The 19,996-nt window shown below is 33.6% G+C and overlaps 1 protein-coding gene across 6 annotated transcripts; it reads left to right on the plus strand.

Moving 5' to 3' along the window:
* The first annotated feature begins 21 nt into the window (after positions 1–21).
* Positions 22–19,960, plus strand: LOC105144356 (uncharacterized). 6 transcript variants are annotated; one of them, XM_087407528.1, is made up of 8 exons: positions 22–112; positions 17,323–17,453; positions 17,547–17,629; positions 18,254–18,358; positions 18,437–18,583; positions 18,702–19,268; positions 19,388–19,630; positions 19,690–19,959. In XM_087407528.1, exons 2-8 carry the CDS (start codon positions 17,405–17,407, stop codon positions 19,786–19,788), a joined length of 1,293 nt encoding a protein of 430 aa, XP_087263654.1. In that variant the 5' UTR covers positions 22–112; positions 17,323–17,404; the 3' UTR covers positions 19,789–19,959. The 6 variants fall into 6 exon arrangements, with proteins under 6 accessions (XP_087263654.1, XP_087263655.1, XP_087263653.1 ...); XM_087407529.1 differs by lacking the exon at positions 22–112 and adding an exon at positions 15,262–15,372; XM_087407527.1 differs by lacking the exon at positions 22–112 and adding an exon at positions 16,009–16,708 and having other exon boundaries at positions 19,690–19,960.
* Positions 19,961–19,996: the final 36 nt, after the last annotated feature.

Below are 19,996 nucleotides of genomic sequence, written 5' to 3' on the forward strand. Positions count from 1 at the left end.
TCTGTAAGAGCCAAGTTACCTAGTTCAATCACTTGCGGACTGTGCGCGGACAAATGTATACTTCGGAGATTAAAGCATTCCGCCGGAGTACGAATTAGTCGGAAAAGCTGACGTAAGTTTACATATATTATGAAAATTCATATTGCCGTGAGATAATGACAGCGCGACGAAGAGCTATTAAGTGAACGGCGATAAGGATAAAACATTATGTATAATAAGGAAAACACTGAAATTATTTTTCGATTATATAAGATTGCTATTCTGTCAGATATAGGTATATAACTCACTTTCAGAATGGAATTCCAGAAGTTGTGATTTTATATCGAATATATTGAAATAAAAAACATTTAGGGATTCAAAATATACACATAAAACATAAAAAGTATATTAAATGTACACAAACCGTTAAAATACATAAAATATTAAGATTGCAAATAAAATTTGATTATTCTAAAAATAAAGCGCGATTTATAAATCATCTAAAGCACAAACGATCTGCAAATAGAATTTTTAGGACAGGATTTTATTTATATAACTGTACATAATGTATTTTATAGATTGAATTGTACTATAGATTAAGGAATCAGAATGCAACATACAAAAATTAGAATATACAGGATGTTCGTCATGGCAATAAATGAGAGAAAAAAAGAATAATTATAGATAAAAAAAGATAGAAATCAAGAATAACAAATTTGCGGAGGACATTTCGTTTTTTAATTACAAATGTTTAAATATTACATTATGTTTAAATGTTTAAATATTATATTTTATATATATATATATACTTTAGACATTTTTCACGTGAAAATTTAAACGTACAGAATTACAAATACAAAAATAACAAAATTTTAGTGAAGACTATACATTTATTAATTATAAATGTCTAAAGTACATGCAGAATATTTAGACATCTATATAATAAACATTCATATTAATAAAACGAACTTTCTACTGAAATGTTGTCATTGATTTTATAATTCTTGTTTAAATATTTATGTAAAGATATAAGTGTTTAAATTAAGCACATGAATATTTGAATATTTGGATAAAAAAATAAAAAATCCGCTACTATTACATTAGTCTTAATTTTTATTTTATTTTTATCATAGAATTTAGAATCCTTAAATATTGCCGAACGCTCTATTTTATAGAACACACTTACATTCAAGTACACGACAAGTAAAATTGTGAAATCGGAACGCTATAGCTAGATTCTTTAAGATGAGTTGAACATCGTGATGTTTTTCCCGTTTTCTGTAAATATGTAACTCACTACTAACAAATGCAATTTATCAAGAGGAGAGAAAGATTGACTCCGTCATAAACGACGGAATAAGGGGGATTACGTAAAATAGCGAAGCAATATCAATAAGATAACAAATGTTAGCGCACAGATGAATATCTCAAACAATATTTTATGACGTGATTGCGAAAAACGATTATTACGGGATTAAACAATCCTCAGTGCCGAGAAAAAAAAATTGAATACGACAAAGACACAAACAGTTGTATACACATACACTATACATAGGATTTAATTAGATCGTCGGAGTTTAAACTAAATAAATCTTGAGATGAATTTAAAATAGAAACATATATACGCGAGATTCCATAAAAAGATGAAATTCCATATAATTATTTTTTTTTTAACTCGCTAGATGCAGAATCATATAAAATGATGACTAAGTGTCTCGACGTGTGTGGGAATGTGCACTTGTAATGCCGTTCTCCAAGACGGATCCACGTCCGTAGTAATTGACATGCGAAAAGAAACATACAATTACTTTCGTAACTAGCTGTGATGTATAATAATACTTTATTAAGAATAGAGACTGACGCTCATGACGACCACCAAAAGTAATCTGCCGCTCAAGAATCAGGACGGCTGCACGCAGCTAGCGCGCCAAAAACCCTAGATTTCCACTCCGTACACTAGAGAAAATGGCAGACACAGTTCCCCACATACTTCCCTTCGAGTGACAACGAATTTTAAGACATTTTATTTCTTTATATAAATTACTTAATACTGAAAGAGTCGCAGATATATTTTTATTGCTAAAACTTATATCTAAAATACGCTGTTACGTATCGTTTGCGGAAAACATTATCTTGATAACTATTGCAGAGAGAAATTGCTTGCTTTATAGGATAAAAGTAACTTTTTTGTGAGGAGCATAAGTTTTTAATGCTGGGCGTACGTCGCTTGATCGGATTGAGTACTTGTCCTTTTTCTGTAGTGTGTATATAAATATATATTGCTTAGGTCGTCAGATACGAAATATACTGATTTTAAATTTTTGATGGATACGTTACGCTTGGTATCGTTTCTATATATCTATACTGAAGACGCGATCGGATACTCTACTAATAATTTGATGATGGCCGATGTATGATCGCTCTAACGATTTTTTAGTGCTCCCAATGTAAAGAAAAACGTGTGTGCATGAAAATAAATCTTTGAAACTGAATGCTTTTTATGTTTATACTTCATTGGAATCGGTTTGACCTTACGCATATGCTCGTGAAATTCTTCAATAAATACGTGAGGATTAGGAGTGAAAGCATCCGGAAAGACAAATTCTCTGAGGATACGTAATATCATTCATAATAAATTTTGCGGTCGATGCGTTGGTGTCGAGACCAATGTGAGTGCCTAGGCCTATAAGACGATCAAAAGCAGTAATTGTAACAAACTGATCGATAATCAAAATCTTAGGAGCTCCGAAATTTGCAATCCAGTTCTCATAGAACGCAGTGAACAACTGTAGCTTCAATATCTTTAAGAGGAACCGCTACTGGTCAGCAAGAAAATCAGTCGATGATTATAATTACACAATACTTGTAACCGTCGGACTCGGGTAACGAACCTATTAAGTTCATGTAAACATGTTCAAATCGACTGTCCGGCGTAATGAATTTATTTGGATTTAATTTAACATGCCATGACATTTTCAATTATTAGCAACGTATACAGTTTTTTCACCATTTCACAATGTCGATGGATATTAAATCAAACGTAACTCAGTAAACACAGTTTGTTGCAGTTTATAACGTGAAAATTTATAACGAATAATACAACACAAGTTACTTTTATGATATGAAAACTATTATATATTATGCATGTAATTATGTAATGTTACAATGTTTACAGTATAAAATATGATTGCAATTTAACATATCAATGTTATATAAATTTATATCAATGTTATTATATATAAATTTTTTCTGTACATATTAATTCAGTTACAAAAGATGGTTATTAAACTTCCATTACGATAGTTTAAAAATAATTTTAAACAATTATTATCTGTTGGATTAGATTATTACAGTGAATTAGATTTTAGTTTAAATTATATATTTAGTTTACACACACGCACGCATCCACACACGCATTCACACACACACACACTCACACACACAAATGAAATATTGCCCACTGATTTGTTCAGAACATACGTGATAGAACTTAAAAAATAAATACGTATTTTTAATTAAAATTAAGTAATTTATTATATATTTTTAACTATTTTTATTATATGTTATATTAGACCTTTACAATATTGCGGTGTATAATACTTTACTGCAGTACTATTTTTAAGTAATATTATTACACTGCAATAGAGTATTATACACAGTAGAATTGTACAATTATATATAGCACACATTTGTATAAATGTTACATATTGTAGACCGAGATTAACAGAATCATTTTCCAGTTTCGAATTTTTACAAATGAAATTAAGAGACTTATTGAAAAAAATTCTACATCAGTTATTACATATATTTGACTATCTAATAATATTTTAATAATAAGGGGAAACTAATAACCAATATAAAAAAAATGCATTCTATCTGATTCAACTAGTCCCGAGAGCGGGGTAATTCGACTAAGATTATTAAAATAAAGATAATGTGTTTTAAGCTACATCTTTGGCTACATATTAATAAAACTTTTATAAAAATATATTTTAAACACAAACATTTGCTTTTGCAAGGCAAAACAATTCTTTTTGCAAAATTTATTCATTTTGTGCAGAAACACGTCGAATGAGCCTAGAAATTGAATATGAGGGAACTAAACTTATATAATAATATTTACCACTGAAGAAAATCTCTTTAAAGGAAAAAAATTGTAAGTAAGTACTATAAAAGTCACCAAATGAGTCATACAGTCATCCATGCTGTGGTTAGTCTACTATTCCCATTCGTTCATTTTTTAAAAACATTAACAATATACGATAACAAAGGCACATAAACAAAAAAATCTATTGGATTTTATTAAATAAGAACTACACTTACTATCTAAGTAGGTTTACTATCTAAAAATATTTTAGACAATCATATACGATAATAAAATAAAAACTTTAAGAATAAAAATGTTTATTTAGGTGTATAATTTTTTAACATTGTGGTATAACTTCTATCATAAATGTGTTCGCAACAAGATATTATAGCAAACTTAGCGGTAATTGCTGCTGTGTGCTCAGACACGTTTGTGCGTGTCTTGCGTTTTATTTTTAATGTAGCCTCGATTATTCTACTTACCCCTATATTAGTCAACTGACCCCGGTCTCTCCTACATTATAATTCCTATATTTAGTAATTATATCTTGTGTGCAGTTATATTTATATGAGTATACTTATACACTTATATTTTTATGTAAACTTCTACATTTTAATTTTATATTATTCAATTAGGACTTCTGGTGAAAAAGAGATAGTGAGCAAACGTGTGTCCAATAGAGAATGCAATCGAGCAACAATTAACCAAGTGTCACGAAGAGAAGGAGTGAAAATTAAGTAAATAAGGGGAAGGGAAGATGAAAGAGCGCGGGAGAAAGAAGGAGAGAAGAGAGAAGGAAAATAAGGATATAAAAAGACCTAGAAGGTGGAAAAGGAATAATAAAGAATAGGACAAGTAGGTGGAAGGAGCTGGAAGAAGCGAGGAAAAATCAAGAAAGTGCAGCGGCGGAGGATAGATAGCATCAATAGCAGAGAGACCGGCAATAAAAACAAACCTAAAAACTACAATAAAAATATGAGAGGTACGTGAGTAAAAAAAATCCTATAATGAAATACATGTGAGAGATGAAGGATAATATACACAGTGCGACAAATATGTTCCCGGACAGGACCTGAAAATCATAATTGAAACAACAAATATGCACATTTTTTGGTTTTATTATTCAAAATATTCTCCTCTGGCTTCAATACACTTGTTACAGCGATTCAATAGTGATTCAAATGCATGTTCTAGCTCAGTTTGCGGAATTGCCTCTAGTGCCTGTGTAGAAGCTGATTGGATGATCGGAATGGTCATCAAAAAAGCGTCCTTTCAATTTCAATTTCAATTTTGGAAATAATGAGAAGTTCGCAGGAAGCCAAATCAGGTGAATACGGTGGATGGTTTAACACAGAGACACGATTTCGAACCAAACATTGACGGACAATCAATGAAGTGTGACTCGGTGCATTATCATGCAATAAAGACCAATTTTCTGGATCACGATATTCGGGGCGAATACGATGAATTCTGCCCATCAATCGCTTTAAAACTTCCAGATAATATGCATCAGTAATTGTTTGGCCAGTTGAAACAAACTCTTTGTGGATAATACCTTTGCTATCAAAGAATGTGATGAACATTGTCTTGATTTTTGATGGAACTTTTCGTACTTTTTTTGCTTGTGGTGAATTTTTTGACTTCCATTCCGCACTTTGACGCTTAGTTTCTGGATCATATTGAAAGCATGTTTCATCACCTGTAACAATTGATTTTAGGAAGTTTGGATTATTTTCTGCGGCTGCAACGATGTCTCTGGAATAATTGATTCTCGCTGATTTTTGATCGCTTTTTAATGTGTATGGAACAAACTTCGCACAAACCTTCGTTTTACCCAAATCTTCATGTAATATGGTTCGAATCGTTTCTCTACTGATATTTAAAGCCTCCTCCATCATTTTTAGTGATGCATTGCGATCGATGTTTGCAACAAAATCACGTACTTTTTCGATCATTTCGGGTGTTCGAACCAAAATTGGCCGTCCTGATTTTTTGTCATCTTCAAGGGTCTCTCTGCCTTCCAAAAAACGCTTATGCCATTCAAAAACAGCTGTACGACCTAGATATTGACTGCCGTACTTGTTGCATCGATCGGAATGTTTCTGATGCACTTTTATCAAGTTTTGCGTTAAATTTAATCACTGCTCTTTGTTCCATATTAAAATTTCTACCTCGACCAAAATCTTGTTTAACATGAACTGTCATATCTTCGTTATATGTCAACCAAAATGAATGAAACTTTGACAGATGATAGCAAAATGTTCAACCTTTAAAATGCATGTTTGAACGCACAGATCTCGTCACTAGTTGCTGAGATGTGGTTCGTATTCGGGAACATATTTGTCGCACTGTATACATAGATGGATGGAAAAGATGAATGATAATTGGATGGAACAGATTGAAAAAATGCGAAGGGAATGAAAAGAAGTAAACCTCAAGATAGAAAAAGAAATAAAGAGGTATAAAGAAGAATGCACTGAAGAGAGCAAAAAGCTGGAAAAAAGAATAGACAAATTAAAATGGGAGAAAGAAAGAAAGACAGAGAAGGATGCAAAAATAACATCGTTGTAAGAGGAATAAACAAGTGGGAAGTAAACGAGGCGGGAAGTTATGAAATTTATTAAGGAAAGTTTAGAGATAGAAAGGCGCTCAAAATACAGAATAGGGAAGACAAGTGTACTATAGTGGCCAAAATAAAAAGTTGGGAAGAAAAAAGAGAGATAATGATCACAAAAAAGAATCTAAAAATAGGAGTATTCATTGACAATGATTTGACAAAAAGAGAGAGAAAAATGCAAAAGCAGCTGAAAGACAGGGCAAAAAAAGAGAAAGAGAAAGGAAACAATGTGAAGGTAAGCTATGGAAAGATATTCGTGAAAGTAAAATGGTTGCGATTGGAATGAGAGAGAGAGAAGAAACTTCAAGAAAAAAAAGGAGAAAAGAGAAAATGATAAGGCGACGGCTGGAAGATAACGGAAAGGACGTTAAGAATCTATTTTTGGAACGTGGCGAGTCTGCTCAACAAATGCGAAGAAACATGGAAATATTAGATGGTTGAAACCCGCTGTTTTTTTTTTCATTTTTTAAGCATTTATATTGGAAAAACTTATTGATATACCTTAATCGAAATATTTTCCTTCGGGTTCTATTACTTTCTCCCACTTTTCTGGCAAAAATTGAATTCTATCAAAAGGATGCCCTTTCTTTTGATGCTCTCCACTCATACATCCATGGACTTCCTCGTAATTACAGAAGTGTATCTTCTGCGTACTGCATCGACCGGAACAAATGATAATCACTTGGGACAAGATCTGGAGAATATGCTGGGTGAGGGAGGACTTCCCATTCCAGCTCTATCAGCTTTTTTTTTCACTGCCAATGCAACATGGGGCCGAGCATGCAGAATCACTTTTCGATAATTTGATGCTTTTAGCGGCCTTTTTTTCCATTAAATTATCAAACGTTCGGCGGTGATCGTTTCATTGGATTTCAAGAGCTCATAAAGCACTACCCCCTCCATATCCCACCAGATACACAGCATGATCTTATGATATATGGATATTCCATTTTATTATAGAATGGATGTTGATGGTTAGCCAGGATCAACCCATTTTTTAGGTTTGTAAAAATAGATCCATTTTTCATCCCCAGTTACAATACGCCATAAGAAACTTTTTTTTCTATGTCTTGCAAGCAAAGAAACGAAAATGTTTAATTAATTTGCAATGGCGTTCTCGCTCAGCTCGTGTGGCAGCCATTTTCCTTCTTTTTAAATCTTCCCCATGATATGCAAACGTCGGGATATAGTTGACTTGTCAACATTCAATTCCTTAAGCGTTTGGAAAGAATTTTCATCTTGCAAACTTTGCAATTCGGAATCTTCAAATTTTTCGACTGACCCAATCGTTGCTTGATAAGGATCGCTCGAAGTTTTAAATCATCGAAACCAATCTCTACACAGTTTCGGATGGTGCAAACTCATCATAAATCTGTGTAAGCAATCGGTGAGCTTTAGCTGCACTTTTTTTTAATCGAAGTAGTGTAGAAACATACATCGTAAAAAACAATTTATCACGATCCATTTTTTAATTTGCTCATTCGAGGCACGAATATGGCGGTTTTTGGCTTGAAGTTATTGGCAAGGAGTCATAAGCGACATCTATCCATGCTAAAATATGAAACACCTAGAGACACTTACAGCCGAACGGCGGATTTTAATGCAATTACCTAATACTTAGAGAATTTTGATATAGTAGATCTAATTGAAACATAGAAAAAGAAAAGATAAAAGATATACTACCAAGTAACTACAGATAGAATTGCTTACCAGCGAAGGAGCACAAAAAAAGCAAGTGAAAGGAAGGGATTATTACTGCAATAAAACATGAAGAATGTAAAAATCAGAGATTTAGGTGATATAGCGACGATGTAAAATATAACGGGAATATGTGAAGAATAATCACGGTAAACAAATAGAAAAATAGAAAAAACAATGGAGTTATTAAAAAAACAATGGAGTTATTAACAGAAGTTATTTTAGAAGAAGAGGAAGGTTGTCTGATAATAGGAGAAGATTTTAACGCAAAAACAGAAAGTGGAGGAAGACCGAGAGAAAGAGGAGGTAAAAGAAAATAATTACAGAAGATAAAGTAGTAAATAGAGATGGGCGCATATTGGTAAGCAAGATAGAAGAAAAGGGATGGGCGATTATGGGTGAAAAGCTACCAAGAGAAATGTTAGGGATGGATAGGCACACAAGACGAGACAGAAGGCATCTGGGAAGAGGTGAAACAGAAGGTGAAGGATGCGATCACAAAATATAAAAGAAGGACAATACCATGGAAGATAGGAAAAAGAACGAGATACAATAAAGAATGGAAAGACATGAAAAGAGAATTAAGAAGAACATTAAGGGATTTTGAAAAAAAAGAATCAACAAAGAAATTTACAAAAAAAAAAAAGGAAAAAATACAAGGAATGGTGTGAGAGACAAAAAAGGAAGCATGAGGAAGAAGAGGAAAAGATACGAAATATAAGATGTGAAGCAGAAGCCTGGAAATACATTAATAAGTATAGAGAAAAAAAAATAAAAGGGGTAAGTAAGAACATACAAATGGACTCATTGAAGGGAGTACTTTATGGAGTTGTTAGGGAAAACACAAGAGAAAAGAGTATTGTTGCTGAATAATGAAAATGAAAAAGAAAGAAGAGAGGAGAGACAGAAGATATCGCGAAAAGCTGATAAAAGTGTTGAAGAAACTGAAGAAAATAAAGGTGTCATAAATGATCCGTGCTGGGCGTCACGCGTTGCCATGACAACGGGCCTCGCGTCGTGAAAAGATCGAAAAGTACATCCTAACGCAATCTGTGTATTATCCCCCGCGAACTCGCAAGCGAAAGCGACAAGTCACACACTCACAGCGTGACAGCGAAGTTAAACTGAAAATGTAACGCGTCTGCGCGATTGATTTAATTGAAATCCTTAATTAACGCAAAACCCCTCTAAGATTACGGCTTGCAGTAACAATCAAAAAGAATGAATTAATAACCGCGAAGATCAGATGAAAAAATCGCATTCAAGCGAGCTCCCACATTAGTAACGACAAAACTTTATTAATTAATTCAAAAGTTGTAATTAATATAGTTACAAGAAAATGGTTCCGAAGTAGCTCTCATAAAAGGCCTTAAGGGGACGCTGGAGTGTCCTCTTTTACCATTAATTATTAAAGACTCTTTTCTCTTAATTGTGTTTATGGATTGAAAAGTTCTTCTCCACAATTAAAGTATCGACAACAACGCAATTTGCCAGCTATAATTGAATATAAAAAACGAAAGAAAATTGAAAACTTACGGTTTTGTTATCGGCTTCTGTAATCAACACGTCACAATATGTGCTGCACATAAGAATCAGACTTTGCACGTTCATAAAAAGTAGTGGCGAATTGCAGAAAACCTGAAAGAACAATCTTATGCTTTTAGAAACGAGATATATATATATAGGGTGTCTGAAAATAATCGCCAAATATTTCATGGACAGGTAGAGCGGACTAAACTGAGTCGAAAAGTCCTCTACTAATAGATAATGAGATATTAATTCTTAAAATAGTCGAATACGTGCGCCCGCCCAGCCTATTACTGTGAAGTATATACGCCTACCGGTCTCTTGGCACGCGAACAGTGGGGAGCGGGGATAGCCTGGCAAGCGCATTGTCCGAGCTAGGGAGGCTCGCGGCGGTGTGCGCGACGCGGGGCATGTATTAGGGGTTTGCATTAAAAGCCGCTGTTCGTTTAGATGGCAGTAGCTGCGTATGCTATGGTCAGAGACATCTGCTACTTATATCATTTTTAAATGTGAACATTTCCTACTAAAATTCAGTCAACAGACGTCATCCTTGTTTACATATGTGCTTTTCTATAACTGAATTAAAATGGAACGTGATAAGTTGTTTTTCCGATGTGTACTTTTACACTATTTTGATTTGAAAAAAAGTGCAGCTGAAACTCATCGATTGCTTGCGAAAATTTATGGTGAATCTGCTCCATCGGAAACAGTATGTAGAGACTGGTTTCGACGATTCAAAAATGGTGATTGTGACGTTCACGACAAACAACGAACAGGTCAATCGAAAAAATTCGAAGATGAACAACTGCAAGCTCTATTGGAAAAAAATCTAGCTCAAACACTCAAAAAATTGTCAACAACTGAAAGTCGATAAATCAACTATTTTACGACGTTTACAAGCTATGGGAAAGATTCAGAAAGAAGGAAAATGGCAGCCACATGAATTGACCGAAAATACCATTGCCAACCGTTTAAACATCTCAATTTCTTTGCTTGCAAAGCATAACAAAAAGAGTTTCTTGTGGCGTATCGTGACCGGCGATGAAAAATGGATCTTTTTCAACAACCCAAAACGCAAAAAATCATGGGTTGATCCTGGCCAACCATCAATATCGACTCCAAAGCGAAATATCCACGGTCACAAAGCAATGCTCTGTATTTGGTGGGATATGGAAGGTGTCGTGTATTATGAGCTGCTTAAACCGAACGAAACAATCACCGCCGAGCGTTATCAACAACAATTAGAACGTTTAACAATTGGAATGATAATTTGATGCAAAAACGAACATCAATTGCATCAAATCGTCGAAAGGTGATTTTACTCCATGGTAACGCTCGGCCGCATGTTGCTATAGCCGTGAAACAAACACTGATAGATCTCGAATGGGAGGTTCTCCCGCACCCAGCGTATTCTCCGGACTTACCAAGCGATTATCATCTGTTCCGATCGATGCAACATGCTCTGGAAGATACACACTTCCATAATTATAAGTTGAAAATTGGGTTGCTAAATGAATTGACTCAAAAGACAGACTATTCTTTCGTCGTGGAATTCAACTTCTGCCTGAAAAGTGGCAAAAAGTCATAGCTTCCGAGGGAAAATACTTTGATTGAGGTATTCATATTTTGTTATTGAAATAAGTGCTCAAATACAAAGAAAAAACAGCGGCTTTTAATGCAAACCCCATATATACTTCGTAGTAAGTCGGGCGAGCGCGCGTATTCGGCTATTTTTAAAGATTAATATCTCATTAATTATTGGAGAAACTTACAAAATGGTAGAGGACTTTTCGATTCAGATTAGTCCGCTCTACCTGCCCATGAAATATTTGGCGATTATTTCCAGACACTCTATATATATATATATAATAGGCATATACACGCGTGCATGCGTGCGTGCGCGAGCGACTCTACTCAGATGTCGACTTAATAAAAAGCGCCATTCCTCTTATCGGTCGCGCACAAACGAGGTACCGCTATTCAACTACAGAAATGGATTGAATCATTGTATAAACCAACAATATTATCAACTGGAAACGCCATAATAATAACATATTTTTGTATATATATTGTAGAAATATAATATATATATCAGAATCGTTGTTTAGAAAAGTCGTGCGTCGTTACCGCATCGGCGATGATGCCAAATCAGAATCGATAGAAATCACATTCTTGAAACGAATTATCGAAACTTGCAGAACGAATTATCGAAACAGAAGTACGACAGAGAAAGAAAAAGAAAAAAATAAAAAAGGATAAAAACTCCGATTATAATCGGTAAGGCTCCGCACATCGAACTGAACTCGTCCAGCGAAACAGCAAGTCTATCCTTCTCTCTCTCTCTCTCTCTCTCTCTCTCTCTCTCTCTCTCTCTCTCTCTCTCTCTCTCCCCTTTCCCTCTCCCTCTCCCTCTCCCTCCCCCCTTTCTCTATCTATCTGTCTATCTATGGACGCTTGTTTCTAGCGACCGAAAATGCTTTCTGGGAAATTTCGGCCGCTCAACGTGTATAATTAAGAGGAGAAGGAACATAATAAATAACGTGTAAGTTTTAATAAATTGTATCCTATATCCAATTTATGTATAATAGTAAAAGTAATTTCAAAATACGATAATTTACGAGATATTGACATTTCCATAATATTTTTCATGAGCGTTATATACCACGTTCATAGAAGTAGTTTGCAAGATCTCGGCATGGTCTCCCGCGTAGTGTGCGAGATCTGAATATTACAGATCTCACGATCGATTCCTTTTTTCTTTTTCTGTAATTTTTTTTTTTTTTTAATAACTGACATTGTTAATAAACACATATTACAGGCTAAATATATTTGTATTTAATTATTGAAATTATATGTATTTCTAAAAGTTTTAAATCGACAATTATAGCAAAAAATATTAGGTGTTGGAATTAATTCGTAGCGTTTTACAAGTGATGGGAAGTACTTTCATTAATGTATTTTTTAATGCTCATGTGAAATAAATAACATTCTTTCATTAAAAAACGCTACGAATTAATTCCAACACCTAATAATTCGACGTAATATGCGTCGAATAGATAGAAAACCAGTATTTTTATATGTAAATGAGATCTATTTACCTTTAGAAAAAATCCGAAAAGAAATCATGTTTCTATAATAATGTTAACATTTGATGTCGATCAGTACTTTCTGTAAAATGTTTTTTTATAACTATCATCCGAATGTATGAAAATTCTGATAATCAATTAAATCGCAAAAGTGCGATGATTAATATATTAGGTGTACAAATAAGTTTCCGCCGTTAGACAAAAGACGGCGCCACTGGGCAAGCTATGGTTAAAATTGTCTGATGTAAAACATTATATCGTAAGGTTGGACATCTGTCAACAATATAATCTTGAAATACTAGCGATTTTGTATCAGCATCATATATTTTTTTTTGTACGAAAATGCCGAGTTATGAGCCGAATAAGCATCATTTGCGGGAACTTTTGATTTACTTCTTTAATTTGAAGAAATCTGCAGCTGAGACTCATCAATTGCTTGTAAAGGGTGTCAAAATGACCTGACATTTTAATGTATTAATAAAACATATTATTTATTTGAAAAGTACACATATTTTTAGTTTAATGTAAAGTACAAACATGGAGATTATATGTGGAACACAATATCCGATAAATGGCCGCCTCGACTCTGTTTGCAAACGTTCATTCTTTTGACAAAATTTTCAATGACATTTTGGCATAATTGCGGACTAATTTCATTAATGGTACGTCTAATTTCTTCCTTCAACTCCGGAATGGTCTGTGGATCATTGGCATACACTTTTCCTTTCAGAAAGAAAGAAGTCCAATGGCGTCAAATCGCACGATCTTGGTGGCCAATTCATATCGCCGCGGCGCGAAATAACACGACCATGAAACTTCGTCTGAAGAAATTTCACAATTTCTATGCGTTGCTCGATCATGTAATTCTCCATGACTAAACCTCAATACTTCCTGATGCCAGTTGTTAAAGGTTAGTACGTTACGTTCGCTGCAAAAAAAATGGCGCGCAATTTAAAATGTCAGATCATTTTGAGACACCCTTTAGAAGCATATGGTGAGGTTGCCTTAAGTGAGAGAAATTGTCGTGAATGGTTTCAAAAATTTAAGAACGGTGAATTTGACGTCGAAGACAAAGAACGTAGCGGAAGGCCGAAAGTGTACGAAGACGCGGAATTGGAAGCATTATTGAATGAAGATTCGTGCCAAACGCAAAAAGAACTTGCACTTACATTTTTACTTACATCAATAAAACATTATGTATCGTTCTTTCACAATAAATGCTTAATTTTTGATAAAAACTTATTTGTACACCTAATAACATACCTTAAGTCAAAAATTAAAAATAAAAAAAGATTCAGATACAAATAGTATGTTAAAAATAGACAATGCGAAAAGAAATAAAACAATATCTTGTCTCCTCGATGTTCTGAGACATAATGGAATCACAAAATTGACATTCAGAGAAGGAAGGAAAAGAAGTTAGAAAGTGGAAGAGAGTAAGAGGGAATAGAAATGTAGATGAAAACGTGGAAGGAATAATAAAGATATTTTTTATTTGATTATATTTTATAACATCAAGATTTTTAGAAAAATGATATCGAGAATCTGTTATTATATGTTTTTATTCAAGTTTTATTAGTTTTTTTATTCTTATATGCCCTTTACTTAAATTTATTTTTATTTGATAACAACTTTATATAATTTTATGTAACAAAATAATAAACAAATAAAGTAAATAAAAATATGTTTAATAAAAATATAATACTTGAAATACAACTTAATTCCTATGTATATAGCTTATTTAAAATATAAATATTATCGCATTTGTAAAAATATAATATAACCTCAATGTTAACACTTTTAAGCGAAATAAACATCACGCGCATGTAAGATTGCAAAGATAAATATTTTCGATGCATAATTTATGAATGTAGCACGATTATATGAACCAAGTCGATTTATCATCTGGAATTGAAAAGTGGACGTATTAAGACTTAAATACAATAGGCACAGGCAACAGGGAATAACGAGTCGCCTAATCAGAGCTCTGAGCTCTGATTGAACGGCTCGTTATTCCCTGTTGCCTGTGCCAATTGTCTGTGCCTATTGTATTTAAGCCTTTACCCTCAGAAAAGTGGATATATTACCCTCAGAGCTATGTAATTTACATCTATTTTATCAGGGGACAGTAATGCGCGGCAACATTTTGCGGTTACAGATTTTGAGTCGGCATCAGGTCCTCTCTCAGATTTCTTGGTATCACTTACAAAGATCAATTATAAAATTGAGAAGAAAATTGCAGCACAAGGTGATAAGCGTACTGCTTTCGCAATCATCTAACCTAAACAGTATATCTCCATCATGGTTCTAAGAAGCTTGATTACCAGGTCCAATTAGAGGAGACCGAGACATGTGATACAATATACCACTCTCTCCCTGTGAGACTCTTTATATAGTGTAGATATTCGCATAATGTCATGTGATCGACATATTTCTCTGATTGCCTGGAGTAATTCGTAGTAACTGTCATATTAAATTTACTATCAATATACTCAACATCGATTCCTGTAGACTGCTATAGAATGAACTTAGTAAACTCATCCTTCAATGTTTTGTGAATATTTATCTATTATTTCATGCTTTGCATTGAATGTTGCATACCTTATGTACAGAATTTATATCTATCATCTATTATGCCAACAACTATAACAGTGTTATTACTACAGCGATATGCGGCGCAATTCATTGACATGATGATGATAGATACAAATTCTGTACATAAGGTATGCAACATTTAATGCAAAGCATGAAATAATAGATAAATATTCACAAAACATTAAAAAATGAGCCTAGTTTACTAACCTCATTCCACAGCACAGAGAGGAGTCAATGTTGAGTATATTGATAATAAATTCAATATAGCAGCTACTATGAATTACTCCAACCAATCAGAGAAAAGCGGAAAAGCAGAAGCTAATCGGAACTCGCAGTAGTAGCAGGCGATACATTTCGCTTGTCTGCTTCTGTCTTTTCGCGAGTTCTGTCTTCCGCTTTGTTTTTCCATCAAGGTGTGAACCCGACTTTACACTATAGAGTCTCTAGTGCGGTAACGGTATTTTGCACGAGTATCGTAAGATATCGCTCACTCGATTATCTGGATCACCGACGAGATACTATTAAAGATCACCGACCCTGAGCAAATTTTCGTGACTATCAATGAGGCCCGGGGATAATTAAAAAACGATGACGTTACCGACAATTAATAAAAATTTATGATTATTAACATAAATATTTCGATGATACTAACTTAATATTAAATTCGTGATTTTTTATTACATAAAAGATGTGTATATAAGTATGCACACTTTTAATGATGTAATATCTTGTATATTGCCGAAAAATTACAATTTTTCCTCTGCAGTTATTATCTCTATTGATAATCAAACTCGAATGATATCATTAAAATCGCAGTAATTAAGTTTTAAATAAAAATCGAGTATTATTAAGTTTTAAACATATGTGCATGTCTACAAAACTAATAAATTATGAAATTAGTACTGCTTGTTTATTACTCTTAATCACTTAAATTTTAACATGTATGTGAATTTCATAAGCACCAAGGGTCTTTAATGGTATCTCGTCGATGTCTGGGTATTGGCGTATCTATGCCGGTCGTCGGTAGTACACATTCGCTCAGCACCTGTTGCGTCCAATTGGCGCGACGTGCGCTAAATTTCAAATGTTTTGCCGCACGACAATATCTGATGGTGTAACGTACGATATGCAACATGCTTTTTCGTTTTCATTGTTGTTTGATTCGAGTTGCAAAGTGTTTATGGTTGTTGGCGGAGGATTCACACTACAATTATCGACGCTTGTGTTTCTCATAGAATAATATGGCTACGTTAGTTAACTTGAAAAGATTTTTACATGAACGTTTATTTTTACATTTCTGTTTCGCAATTATCTCGTTTTCTAAATAATAATAAAGTAACTAACAATATATTGAGATTAGCAGCAAATTCGATCTTCCCACTATAGATTTATAACAACCTGTGTCTAGGAACTATAAATTTTACCTGATTTCTGCTGCCAATTTGCTGATACGGCATGTCAACAAGCTTTGTTATATTTCTGACTTGCCAGTTTGCTGTTATTATCAGATAAAGAGCTTTCCCACAAGAGACAAATTCATACAAGAATCATCCTTGTTCAATAATCGAGAGAAAGAAAAAACAAAGATAGAATGACTCTTGTGTCGATTTGTGCCTTTGCTGAAAAGTTCCCAATTGATTTTGTTTGAAAAAACAGTTACCTTTATGCTATCAGAATTAGTAGCATACGTTTCTCAAAATCTGTTTTTGCTGACTTCGTTATTTGGGTTGCAGCCTGGATGTTTCATTTCCCAAAACAGATGCGACAGATCCACAGGATGAGCGAGCGATCGTAGAGCTATTGCGATTCCTGGAAATGCGTATCCAAAGGAAAGATTTGTTGCAAGAAGATGTGAGCGAGAAACGTATGAATGATTCTTAATGTATCTTTCAACATGCAATTATTATTCATATAATTTCTTTCCGCGGTGTAATTTCTCAAAGTTGAGTTTTTCCAGAAAATCATTTCAGAAATATGTTGGTGAAACTGGAACATGAAAACACATGCTTAAGACATGACAATAACGAACAGAAAAAGATAGTGAGTTTTGTGATGGCAACAGATGTAATTGAAGGGCTTGGTATATAAAAACCGATCTGCTTAACTTTTTTTTGATAAAAATTTCGAATGAAGTTCCGCGAAACATTCCGTGCACGTTTTTTGGTAAAGAAACAGTGAACAAACAGTTGTAAAGTGACAATTCTAAAAATTAAAAAGGTCATCAAAAATATAGTAATGGAAAAGTAATATAAAAATTGTAATCTCCTCCCTCCCCCTCTCCATTAATTAGTTTTTAAGAAATGATAGCAAATTACTTTTTTGAATTGAAAACAAGTAACAAGTTACTTTCAGAATCCTGTTTTTTGGGAATATATAGAACTAGCCAATTTTCACAATTGAAGTTTGATGTTAAAACCAGTCAGCTTGATTTTCTTTTGTCAAAAATTTCGAGTGAACGTATATTAAACATTCGCGTTTTTTAGTCTAAGAAATAGAACCGACACCTGCAAAACGACATAGACAATTCTAAAAACTATAAAAAAAGATTGTACAAATATGGTGAAAAGATATAAAAGTTACAATTCAAGCCTTTCAATTATGTCGCGTATTCTATTTTCTTAATATTTTTTTAGTAATATCTTTGCGACAAATAATATCTTTCAGATTTTCACGTTAGAAAGCCGTATCTGTAAATTACAAAACCACATCGATAGCTTGTTATATAAATTGAATAATGCGTGTGATGCTATGAGGAACGTACAACAAGAAGTAAGCATATTTTTGCAATGTAACGGTAATGTGTGCATTATGTGATTTCTTCTTATACGTTAATATAATTTTGTACAGTTGAGGGACAGAGATAGGCAACTCCAACAACATACATTAGACAAGCAAAAATTAATACAGAGGTGCAACATTATGATACAAGCGGAGATTAATAGAATGACCAAGGAAATGCAGATAAAATTACAAGAACAGCATGAGCAGCTGACGGTATTTTAGAGTTTATAGTTACAAATCAATGTCAGTTATCATTTTTCTTTTTCAATATATCTCTCTTTTTTGAGACAACCTTTGACGAGTCATACATTAAAATCTGAATCACTTTTAGAGCTGTATTAAAAAGAAGGACGACAAATTGAAATTGGTGAGACAAATATTAACTTCAGCTCGTGAGGATACATGCGATGTCATCTTGATGCCACCGATAACTTCGAGAATAAAGACTACAAAAAAAGCAACTTCGATAGTACCCAAGAAAGAACTTTCCTTGATGATGCCAGTTAATCTTCAAACTTCCAAAAGTTCTTGTAGACAAATGCGCCAGACATTATTTTCTCGTGCAATTTCCAATGATACCTATGAAAAAATTACAAAAGAACCAAATCCATCGTTATCCAAAGAAAAATCTTCCACAATGACATTTATGGATTCTCAGATTTCCAGCTCTTGTGATCGGATTCACCAGATACCCTGTCACATAAGAACTGATTCTGATAATGTCCAAAGAAAGACCACAAAAGAAACAATTTTGACAGTCGCAGAATCTTCCATGCTTTCGAATTCGAAAACCAAGATTATAGACAAATCGAACTCAATAACGCCCATTGATTCTTCATCATCTACGATTGCGTCGACCAATACAACAATTATTACTAAAATTAAGTTTAATAAAAAGGTAAAGAGGATTGCGCACATAGATTTGAGTAAGAACCATTAATTTGCTTCGACATGCTATGTTTCTTCGACTAGTGTACGTACATGTATATTAGCTGATTTTTCTTTATATGTATTCAGGATAAGATCCCAGTAGTGAATTCACGATACCAACGAATGCAAAATGCAGATAGATGGATAAATCATCGTCCTGCCAGGATACAATTTCCAACCGGTACAATTTTACAACCACGAACACAGCCTCATAAGCGAACCATTCGAAAATTGACAAATCCAAAAGATTTTATGGCTAAATCTTCCAAATACTGCTTTCTTTCGCAGGAACAAGACGCGGATGGTGAACTTGAGACCAAATTGTATAAAGTAAGATTTGTTATAGCGTTGTTACTTTGAAAAATGTATTGTATCATTGCACATTGCAGGCCGATGTATTGCCGACTTGTGAATTTAACGATATAGAATGCTTGAAACAGATATCTCCAATCGTTGCAAAACGTAATGGGCAGAAAATTGGAAAATAATCCGGTAAATACATAAATTTTGTGTAAATTACCAAAAAAATCTTCGTAAATCCTAAGATAACTTTGTAAGATAGTTACAGAATTGTTAGTCTTTTCTTATTTATTTCTTGTTATTTATTTAACAGATATATTTGAGAGAGTATACTATTTTTGTTTCTTGTTTTTCGTATAGATACTTTAGAATTTGCGCAGGCGGCAGTCTTTTTTT

Source organism: Acromyrmex echinatior, chromosome 7, assembly GCF_024713525.1.
Source record: "Acromyrmex echinatior isolate Ae372 chromosome 7, ASM2471352v2, whole genome shotgun sequence".
In the NCBI taxonomy this organism is placed as follows: Eukaryota; Metazoa; Arthropoda; class Insecta; order Hymenoptera; family Formicidae; genus Acromyrmex; species Acromyrmex echinatior.

What these genes read in the sequence shown, in the direction of transcription:
- LOC105144356 (XM_087407527.1), top strand. Translation starts at nt 16,674, where the DNA reads ATGTTTTGCCGCACGACAATATCTGATGGTGTAAC. An exon ending in AGAAGATGTGAGCGAGAAAC is followed by an intron (nt 17,454 to 17,546) that starts GTATGAATGATT and finishes GAGTTTTTCCAG; the next exon opens with AAAATCATTTCAGAAATATG. An exon ending in TGAGGAACGTACAACAAGAA is followed by an intron (nt 18,359 to 18,436) that starts GTAAGCATATTT and finishes AATTTTGTACAG; the next exon opens with TTGAGGGACAGAGATAGGCA.